Source organism: Schistocerca gregaria, chromosome 6 (genome assembly GCF_023897955.1).
Source record: "Schistocerca gregaria isolate iqSchGreg1 chromosome 6, iqSchGreg1.2, whole genome shotgun sequence".
Lineage (NCBI taxonomy): Eukaryota > Metazoa > Arthropoda > Insecta > Orthoptera > Acrididae > Schistocerca > Schistocerca gregaria.
The window spans coordinates 246,005,259-246,016,644 of record NC_064925.1 but is presented as its reverse complement, the minus strand read 5'-3'; the positions used below and the strand labels follow the sequence as shown (position 1 = coordinate 246,016,644).

Below are 11,386 nucleotides of genomic sequence, written 5' to 3'. Positions count from 1 at the left end.
AGTTTCTGAATATTAATTTGTACGTTGTGAATGTGACTACTTAATGCCAGCATTGGATATGGGAGACAAACCTAACAAAGACAAAGACAAGAAGATCTTCCTTGTCAGATAGCAGATACAATGATCCAGCCTATAAAAAAGATGGCTCATTGTTCAATTGCAGATGGAGACAAATTTCATTTTTAAGCAATACATCCAATGGATTACTTTTTACTGTGTATGCCAGTGTTCTCGTGTTTAGCATATTTTAACACTAGCTTAGCACTTGCTGCTTTGCTCACATGGACTGTGTGGCTTGCAGAGATTTTTTGTTTTTATTTAATCAAATTTTTATGTTCAAATATTGCAACATCTTCTAAGCTTTTTATGATAATTAAGGCCAAATGAGCACTGTCTTTTCCAAATGTACTTGTGACCAAAAAGTGATTCTGCTAGCTGGAGTCCAAAGTTTTTGTCAATCAGGCCTTGGAAGTGAAATAGCAATTTTCATAAATTTAGTTTTAAAATTTTTATTATATCAAAATATTTTCTTAAAAATTTTCATCCCCTATTGCACTCCCTTAGGGGCTGAATTTACAGAAACACTGTAAAAAGTAATTTTTTTTTATATATTTCTAACTGTGAAGTTGAACACCAAGTGTCACTGATGTAGCCTTACAAATCCTTTAGTAGTTCTTTAGCGGAAAAAAAAAAATTCACCCACCATTTTACCTCCTTAGTGATTGAATTCCCAAAAATTCAAAATGCTGAGACATATATATTTTTTTTATTTTTTGACTGGGAAACTAAATACCAGTTTTCATAGTTCTAGCTTCAAAATTCCCTTAATAGCAATGTACTTTCAAAAAGCCTTTCTTCCCCTATTTCATCCCCGTAGGAGTGGAAGTTCAGACAATCCCTTCTTAAACAGTGCCTACAAAATAAGATCCATGTCCTCTCCAAACTTCAAGTTTCTGTCCTAGCAGTAGGGCAGGGTGGTGATGAGTTTGACCCTATTTCATTCCCTCAGGGTTTAAATTTCATCCCTGACTGAGAAACCAAACACCAATTTTCAAAGATTTACCGTGCAATGCTTTTGCAATAAAATATTTTCATAAAATATCTCACCATTTATTTCACCCCCTTAGGGTTTGAATTTACAAAATGGGTATGTTTTGTTTCTAACAGAGAAGCCAAATACAAATTTTCATAGCTCTAGCTTCAAAAACTCTTGCACAGTGAAATATTTCCATAAAAACTTTCATCCACCCCCTTTAGCACCATAGGGGTTGAATTTCCAAAAACAGTGAAACATTTTTCCCCATAACTGAGAATCTGAAATCAAATTTTCATAGATTTAGTCTTAAAAACTCTTTCATAATAAAATCTATTAATAACATATTGCACCCCCTTAGGGATTCAACATTGAGAAAACTGAACACAAATCTTTTATTTGTAACCAAGAAGTCAAATACCAAAGTCCGTAGACCTTGCTTTAAAAATACTTTAGTAGTTCTTTAATAATGATATATTTTCAAAAATATTTTTCACGCACTATTTTCACCCTTAGTGATCAAATTTCCAAAAATGCTGAAACATGTATTTGGTTTCACATTCAGAAAATAAAAAATACTAGTTTTCATAGGTCTACCTTCAAAATTCTCTTAATAGTGTCCCACTTTCAAAAAGTCTTTCATCCCTTATTTCTGTCACTTGAGAATGGAATTTCAGACAACCCCTTCTTAAATGATTCCTACAGTGTAAGATCCATACCCTCTCCAAACTTCAAGTTTGTATCTTTAGTGGTTTGGGCTGGGCAATGATGAATCAGTGAATCAGTCTGACCCTATTTCACCCCCCTTAGGGGTTGAATTTCCAGAAACACTGAAACACGTATTTCTTCATCTCTGAGAAGCCAAACACCAATTTTCAAAGATTTACCTTTAAACATGCTTTTGCAATAAAATATTTTCATAAAATATCTCACCATCTATTTCACCCCCTTAGGGTCTGAATTTCCTAAATGGGTATGTTTTGTTTCTAACAGAGAAGCCAAATACAAATTTTCATAGCTCTAGCTTCAAAAACTCTTGCACAATAAAATATTTCCATAAAAACTTTCATCTACCCTCTTTACCTCCATAGGGATTGAATTTCCAAAAACAGTGAAACATGTAATTTTTTATTTCTATTTCAGAAGCCAAATTTAAATTTTCATAGATTTAACCTTAAAAACTTCTCAAAATAAAAAATTTTCATGAAAAATTTAGTCCCTATTTCACCCCCTTAGGGATTCAATTTCCAGAAACAATGAAACACATATTTTTTTATTTGTAACTGAGGAGTCAAATACTAATGTTTATTGAATTATTCAGATAGTGAAGGGAGACAAAAATTTAATAGTCATGGGTGGCTGGAATTCGATAACAGGAAAAGGAAGAGAAGGAAACGTAGTAGGTGAATATGGATTGGGGGTAGGAAATGAAAGAGGAAGCTGCCTGTTAGAATTTTGCACAGAGCACAACTAAATCATAGTAACACTTGGTTCAAGAATCATAAAAGAAGGTTGTATACATGGAAGAAGTCTGGAGATACTGACAGGTTCCAGATAGATTATATAATGGTAAGACAGAGATTCAGGAACCAGGTTCTAAACTGTAAGACATTTCCTGGGGCCGATATGGACTCTGACCACAGTCTATTGGTTATGAATTGTAGATTAAAACTGAAGAAACTGCAAAAAGGTGCGAATTTAAGGAGATGGGACCTAGATAAACTGGCTAAACCAGAGGTTGTACAGAGTTTCAGGGACAACTGAGAAAAATGGGGGAAAGAAATACAGTAGAAGAAGAATGGGTAGCTTTGAGGGATGAAGTAGTGAAGGCAGCAGAGGATCAAGTAGGTAAAAAGATGAGGGCTAGTTGAAATCCTTGGGTGACAGAAGAAATATTGAATTTAATTGATGAAAGGAGAAAATATAAAAATGCAGTAAATGAAGCAGGCAAAAAGGAATACAAATGTCAGAAAAATGAGATCTACAGGAAGTGCAAAATGGCTAAGCAGGGATGGCTAGAGGACAAATGAAAGGATTTAGAGGCTTATCTCACTATGGGTAAGATAGATACTGCCTACAGGAAAATAAAAGAGACCTTTGGAGAAAAGAGAACCACTTGTAAGAATTTCAAGAGCTCAGATGGAAACCCAGTTCTAAGCAAAGAAGGGAAAGCAGAAAGGTGGAAGGATTATATAGAGGGACTATACAAGCGTGATGTACTTGAGAGCAATGTTATACAAAGGGAAGAGGATGTAGATGAAGATGAAATGGGAGATATGGTACTGCGTGAAGAGTTTGATACAGCACTGAAAGACCTAAGTCGAAACAAGGCCCCGGGAGTAGACAGCATTCCATTAGAACTACTGACAGCCTTGGGAGAGCCAGTCCTGACAAAACTGTACCATTTGGTGAGCAAGATGTATGAAACAGGCGAAATGCCCTCAGACTTCAAGAAGAATATAATCATTCCAATCCCAAAGAAATCAGGCATTGACAGATGTGAAAAGTACCGAACTATCAGTTTAACAAGTCATGGCTGCAAATTACTAATGTGAATTCTTTACAGACGAATGGAAAAACTGGTAGAAGAGCCAACCTTGGGGAAGATCAGTTTGGATTCCGTAGAAATATGGGAACACATGCGGCAATACTGACCCTACGACTTATCTTAGAAGCTAGATTAATAAAAGGCAAACCTACATTTTTAGCATTTGTAGACTTGGAGAAAGCTTTTGACAATGTTGACTGGAATACTCTCTTTCAAATTCTGAAGGTGGCAGGGGTAAAATACAGGGAGCAAAAGGCTATTTACAATCTGTACAGAAACCAGATGGCAGTTACAAGAGTTGAGGGACATGAAAGAAAAGCAGTGGTTGGGAAGGGGGTGAGACAGGATTGTAGCCTTTCCCCGATGTTATTCAATCTGTATATTGAGCAAGCAGTATAGGAAACAAAAGTAAGTTCGGAGTAGGTATTAAAATCCATGGAGAAGAAATAAAAACTTTGAGGTTCACCCATGACATTGTAATTCTGTCAGATACAGCAAAGGACTTGGAAGAGCAGTTGAACGGAATGAACAGTATCTTGAAAGGAGGGTATAAGATGAACATCAACAAAAGAAAAACAAGGATAATGGAGTGTAGTCGAATTAAGTTGGGTGATGCTGAGGGAATTAGATTAGGAAATGAGACACTTAAAGTAGTAAAGGAGTTTTGCTATTTGGGGAGCAAAATAACTGATGATGGTCGAAATAGAGAGGATATAAAATGTAGACTGGCAATGGCAAGGAAAGCGTTTCTCAAGAAGAGAAATTTGTTAACATCGAGTATAGATTTAAGTGTCAGGAAGTCGTTTCTGAAAGTATTTGTATGGAGTGTAGCCATCTATGGAAGTGAAACATGGACAATAAATAGTTTGGACAAGAAGAGAATAGAAGCTTTCAAAATGTGGTGCTACAGAAGAATGCTGAAGATTAGATGGGTGGATCACATAACTAATGAGGAGGTACTGAATAGGATTGCGGAGAAGAGGAGTTTGTGGCACAACTTGACTAGAAGAGGGGGTCGGTTGGTAGGACATGTTCTGAGGCACCAAGGGATCACCAATTTAGTATTAGAGGGCAGCGTGGAGGGTAAAAATCGTAGAGGGAGACCAAGAGATGAATACACTAAGCAGATTCAGAAGGATGTAAGCTGCAGTAGGTACTGGGAGATGAAGAAGCTTGCACAGGATAGTATAGCATGGAGAGCTTCATCAAACCAGTCTCAGGACTGAAGACCACAACAACAACAACATTGATGTTGCTTTAAAAATACTTCAGTAGTTATTTAATAATGATATGTTTCCAAAAAAAAGCTTCCACACACTATTACATCCCCATAGGGCAAAATTTTAAAGAATGCTGAAAAACATATTTCTTTATTTCTGACTGAGAAACCAAATACCAATTTTTGTAGATCTAGCTTCAAAATTGCCCTAATAACGACATTCTCCAAAAAGCCCTTCATCCCCTATTTCATCTCCTTAGGGTTGGAATTTTGAAAAATCCTTTCTTAAACTATGCCTACAGAATAAACTCCACACCTTCCCAAGTTTCAGCTTTGTATCTGTAGCAATTTGGGCTGGGCAATGATGAGTCAGCCAGTCAGGACCTTGCCTTTTATATATAGAGATTGTGGCTCAGTGCCAAGTGAGTAAGTGTCTCAAATTGCAAATCCTAAGGCTCAGAATCCAATCTTCCATTGGTCTTGGGATTTTTTCTGTCAGTTATTGCTCCTTTTACCTCTGTGAAAAATGTGAAGCTGTACCATGGTTCAGAGTATATACTGATCTAAAGGTCCCCTTGTATCTGGCTGCATAAATCAGTTCAAAATGAGAGGGAAACGAAGACATACCATACCCATTAGAACCGTGCCTAAAAAAGCACTACAGTGTTCAAACCAAATTTCAGATTGTGGACAACAAAAACTTATATTTCTGCAATTAATGGGAATAACGTGTCCACAAAGTGCTGATAGTGAAGGTAAAGCTTGTAATGTACAAAGTAAGTTGGGTGTCTGCTTTTATACCAATAACAAAAGCCTAAAGAGCTTTCCTCTCCTTGTAAATGAATAGCTTTATACAGTTTTTCCAAATATCAGGTCTTGTCTTAATATGTATATTGTGTCAGAATGATTCTGCAAATTTTTCTTTCTCCGCATCTCTCTACCATTATTCCAGCATTCCCAAGTGTTTCTTGCTTTTTGTGTGTCAGATGTCTTTGACAACATTTCAGAAACACATTCATTCTCATAATCTCAACAGTTTTTCATTGCATCTTGTAAACTACAGGGTGTTTATAAATGAATATCGGGGTTTTAATGGTTTATAATATTTATTACGTTAAACTTACAGTTATAAATGATATGTCAAATGAAAGAGCAACTAAAACAGTTTTACCAAGAACCTTATAAATGTTCAATGTGAGCACCATTTGTCGCACGGTGCACATCAAGTCTATAGCCAAGTGCTGGATAGGCCACAAGGGGCCCAATGACAGGGCTTGCTTTGCATGACCTCCACATTAACCCGACCCAATGCCATGTATTCCTTTGAGGCTTCTTCAAGGATTCTGTGTATGTGGCTCCGCTACCAGCTGACCTCCCTGAATTAAGAAACTGGATTGAAGCAGATTTTGCTACAATCACTGAAGACACACTTATCAATGTTTGCAAAGAACTCGGCTATAGACTTGATGTGTGCCATGTGACCAATGGTGCTCACATTGAACATTTATAAGGTGCTTGGTAAAAACTGTTTGATTTGCTATTTCATTTGACATATCATTTATAACTGTAAGTTTAATATAATAAATATTATAAAGCATTAAAACCCTGATATTCATTTATAAACACGCTGTATATGAATTTTAAGAAATCTTTGAAGACCCATATCATAGTCTTTATGTTGTTCAAAACAGTGTCATTGAATAAATAGAGTGTAATCCTTGCTTCCTACAACTGTCTATATTGTGTAAATTACAGTAAAGGGAATGCAGAAGGAGCTTTCCATTGTTTCAGAAAACTGGTCTTCATTGGACTAGAATAAAAAGATTTCAGGAATATTCTGTGATCTCACAAAATCCTTCAATTCAGTTAACCACTCATTAAAACTCCACAAACTTAAGAACTTTGGGATCAAGGATACTGCATTACAGTGATTCAATTGCTACCTCATAGAAAAATGAGTTATTGTAAAACTAAATTCAGTTAACTACTACTCCAAATGAAAAACTATTTCCTAAGGGGTGCCACAGGGTTCATTACTGCATTCATGCATGTTTTTGTTGTATGTCAATGATTTATCATTAAGTATCAATGCTCATTCAGTCCTGTTCATAGATGACACCTCAGTCCTGATAGAAAATGACACTATAGAAAAAAAATTACAGATAGTGTACAAAATGTGCAAGGTAAACTTGAATCTTGGTTCCATAAAAACAGAGTAAAACTAAATGTTTATTCAAGAGATAGACTTTGCCTCTAAATCATAAGCATTGTGTCATATAAAAACAGTCCACAATAATCGATTTGTGACAGAAGAAAGCCATATGAAATTCTTCGGCCTTTGGCTCTTTGAAAAGATTACATCATAACATTTTAGAGAAAAATGTTATTTTATTATTGAAGAACCCATGGAAGACAGTTTTACACTTTGAACAGAGACTATTAATCTGTAAACTGTTACTATGTAACATATATTGTAGTGTTATATGTATTTTTATTAGATATACTTGCAAACTGTTTGTTCATCTATAATGGATAACATTCTTAAAACAGTGTAAAAAGACATTTTGTAAATTATTATACTTATTGTAAACTTGACATGTCTCCTGCCCAACAGATTCAATGATCTGTATACAGTATGTAATAAGACTAATAAATCACAATCATTCCATTCATAAATGGGGCATTAGAATAATAGAATATTCATAGGTTTCACAGTGAAAATTGAGCCTCTGAATTTGGTTAGTTGGTTAGTTTGGGGGAGGGGAACCAAACAGCAAGTTCATTGGTCCTGTTGGATTAGGGAAGGATGGAGAAGGAAGTCAGCCATGCCGTTTCAAAGGAATCACCCCAGCATTTGCCTGAAGTGATTTAGGGAAATCACAGAAAACCTAAATCAGATTGGTCAGACAGAGGATTGAACTGTCATCCTCCCAAATGTGAGTCCATTGTGCTAACCATTGTACCACCTCACTTGGTAGTAGGTTCTTGTTAGACATTAGGCTTTAGTTGGATCTCAGCTATCACTTACATCCTTGTTGTAAATGTTCCTAAATTGTTAGTTCTGCAAATTCTATAGTACTGGACTAATAATAGGCTCTTATTTTCTTCTGTTTATCAAGTTTCTGTTGAAATTTTGTGTCCAACAAAATGTTGGTTACAGTATTATTTCTAATATTTAAGCCATCAACTTCTTCATTTTCAGTTTTGATTGTCTTCTTTGTTTGTGCTTAATTATATGGACTTCTGTTTAATTACTAGTTATCTCATTAACTCAGTTCTGTAAATAAAATAGAAAGAAACTTCCACATGGGAAAAATATATTAAAAACAAAGATTCCAAGACTTACCAAGCGGGAAAGCGCCGGCAGACAGGCACATGAACAAAACACACAAACACACACACAGAATTACTAGCTTTCGCAACCGATGGTTGCTTCTTCAGGAAGGAGAGGGAAAGACGAAAGGATGTGGGTTTTAAGGGAGAGGGTAAGGAGTCATTCCAAACCCGGGAGCGGAAAGACTTCCCTTAGGGGAAAAAAAAGGACAGGTGTACACACACACACACACACACACACACACACACACACACACACATCCGCACATACACAGACACAAGCAGACATGTTCGGTTTTCATTTTTTAAACACTGTCTATAGACTTTCAGCCTGTTACTCTGTGTGGAATGATATTAGGCATTAAACTTGTACGTTTTCTAATAGTTATCTTTAGAACTATTTTTGCTAGATCTTCAGATACAGCATCTTCATTTCAATCTTTTATCAATAATACATCCTAATCCTCCACACCCTCCTTGGTATGTCTCTTTGAACTAAGAGATATCCTGACTGGCACTCAATTTGGCCTTCTTCAGTCCTTTATACATTTGAAATTACATTTCTCCTGATATGTATACCATATTCCAGTTTCGGCAGCTTATCTTCAGCCCTTGTGATTCCACAGTATACAGTTCCTAGATGAAGTAAAATGTAAGCAGCAGCCTACTTATGGGTCACGGTATTTTATTTCTAATAATCTCAATGTAGCAAGGCACTGGTACAGTAGTAGCTGGGCATGTCCCTTATGTAATGACACACCGCCCAAGTTCCCTAAGTCTCCCATGCCCAGCACACTTTCACTGTAGATGAGACAAACTAGTGTCACTGTGCAGAGTGAAACTCCATCTTACAACATGAAAGGAAGGAATAAATAAATGAATAAAATATCTAATGTTAACCACTCTTGCCAGGAATTTTTCACGATCAGTGGTTTTAGACATGAGACAGTTATAAGCATTTGTCAACAGTAGTTACTATTTAATCTATCATTTTGTTATTGTTCCATTTTTTATGTTCCAGGCAATCTTTGGCTTGAAAGCTGCCAGCAGGAAGATGTTATCCTCGCATGTACACTGCCACCAGATGCTGATCTCTCTTGTCATGGACAGTTTACATCCCAGATGCAGCCAAAGTTCCTCGAAATCGATGCAGACTCCCAGTTTCTGCTGTCACGACCTTTACTGCACCACGAGACAGAGATGCGAATGTTCAAATCACCTCTACTCCAGGGTGTGCTTGCATTTTGTCGTGAACATGGTGATCGCTGGAGACGTCAAATTAAAGTGACACATCATATATTTCCATCAAATGAGACCTTACTGCAAGTACCATTACCAGCATCCAAGGAGAAGGCAGAGAAAATAAAAACAAGACAAGCAACTAAGAAGTCTGCATCATTTACTTACATGCCATATAATGGAAATGCAAATGTAAAGGTAGAAGAAGGGCGTAACTTGCCTCCTGCTGTGCCACCGAGAAACGAGTCACGAATACCACCCGACAGTGGTCCACCGAGTGAAAATCGCTGTCACCATAACCACGTATCTCCAAAGGTTCAGCAATATATCAACAACAAAAACTACCCACCAATGTATCAGCCTGAGGTATCATCTGCAATATCTGGCCAAAGTCGTACTGCATCTACATCTCATCTACAGCAAAGAATTCAGAGCCCTCCCTTGCCACCTCCAAATGCAAATTTAAGGAACAAAGAGGTATCATCTGGACTGTCACTTTCGCCTGATGACCTCCCTTACTCTCATGTTGCAGATGCAATAGTAAACAGTTTTAAAAATGGTGAGAATACTATTGATGAAGAAAATATATATGCAGAAATATGTGAGCCAAAGAATTCCTCCTCTAGAGATGTCAGAAAACTAGACTTTTATTTTCTGAAACACAGAGGTGCAGAGAAACTCAAAGAAGATTATTATTATGTGCAGTTTGATAGTGGCAGTGAGAGCAGTGCAGTGCTAAAGGAAGAAGTAACTTACGATACAGTTTGCTGATATTGACTGTACATTATTTAGCTTTCAGAATGCTTAAAATTGTCAGAATTATCTGCAAAAATCTGTACTGTTATCAATACAGATAATATAATGGCTGAATTTTAATTGTTGTAAGCAACTGTGATGTCACATTTAACACATTTACTGAATTTATAAAAAAAATCATCATGTTCATCTGATTATATGTTTAATTCTGTATCAGAACAAATGAAGAAATTCAAACATGCACATAAATATGTACTGCACTGCATTATGTTACACTTCAATAGTTAACAGGAGTGTATCAATGCAGTCCAATACAAAAGTATCCATTGCTCAGAATATTAGCTTTTTGTCCACAGATACACATCAGATTGTGAGCATATTGCAGAAATACTTTTGTATGCAATGAGCAAGCTTCCATTTCCACCCCTTTCGCTTCCTTATACCAGATGTTCATTGAATTTCAGTTAACAAATTTTCAGTGTATGTCTCCATTCTATATGTAGGAAGCTCAGATGAACACACACTATTTCAAGATTGTACAAATATGAGTCATGTGTTCAAAAATTAAAATTCTACTCTTTTAAATGGGATAATTGAGGCATAATGGCTGAAAAGATTATCCAACCATTGCTAGACACAATATGATTAGGTGCAAAGGTTCTGAATATGCTTGTTCAAAAATACTCTGAACTTTATAAACTATATAATGATTTTGAAAAACTATGATCACTCATTATATGCAAGACCCTGGAAGACAAATTATCAAATGTGAATAATTTAATGGAGTGCTACAAAGTAAACATAAATCATGCATCTCATTTTGTACTAACTAATGTATATACTGTACGTAAAATGACAAAATGTAGTATTTCCATTTATGCAATAACATTTGAAAATAAAAATTTGAAAGAAATTTTCCATGTGCTTTAGTTATAGTGAGTCCAGTGTTTGAACTAAATAAGTACAGGTGTTTTTTTCCCCCCACCATTATAATATCAGGCAAAATAAGTAACTACAAATGATCTGATTAATTTGGCAATGCTCTGAGAATGCTTTTGAAAGCAAAATTTTGGAAATTGACAGCAGTGGCTTGTGACATCGAGTTTGCTTTTGATCAGTCACATTGCCTTTGGATAACTGATTGTTAGTCACATCAACACAGACTGATATACAGTGGAATTCATAGATAATGTAATTTTTTTGATGTGTTGTTTCAGCAGTGTTCAGTAAGAGATACCTTTCTCTCTTGATGGATGAA

The 11,386-nt window shown here is 36.0% G+C and overlaps 1 protein-coding gene across 6 annotated transcripts in view; it reads left to right on the top strand.

The window, feature by feature from the left end:
- LOC126278363 (uncharacterized) overlaps positions 1 to 11,041 on the top strand; it is an 830,119-nt gene extending 819,078 nt beyond the window's left edge. For all 6 annotated transcript variants that reach the window (XM_049978428.1, XM_049978426.1, XM_049978425.1 and 3 more), the window contains one exon: positions 9,155 to 11,041. In XM_049978428.1, the coding sequence (XP_049834385.1) occupies positions 9,155 to 10,143 (989 nt within the window). In that variant the 3' untranslated portion in view covers positions 10,144 to 11,041. The remainder of the gene's footprint in view (positions 1 to 9,154) is intronic.
- Positions 11,042 to 11,386: the final 345 nt, after the last annotated feature.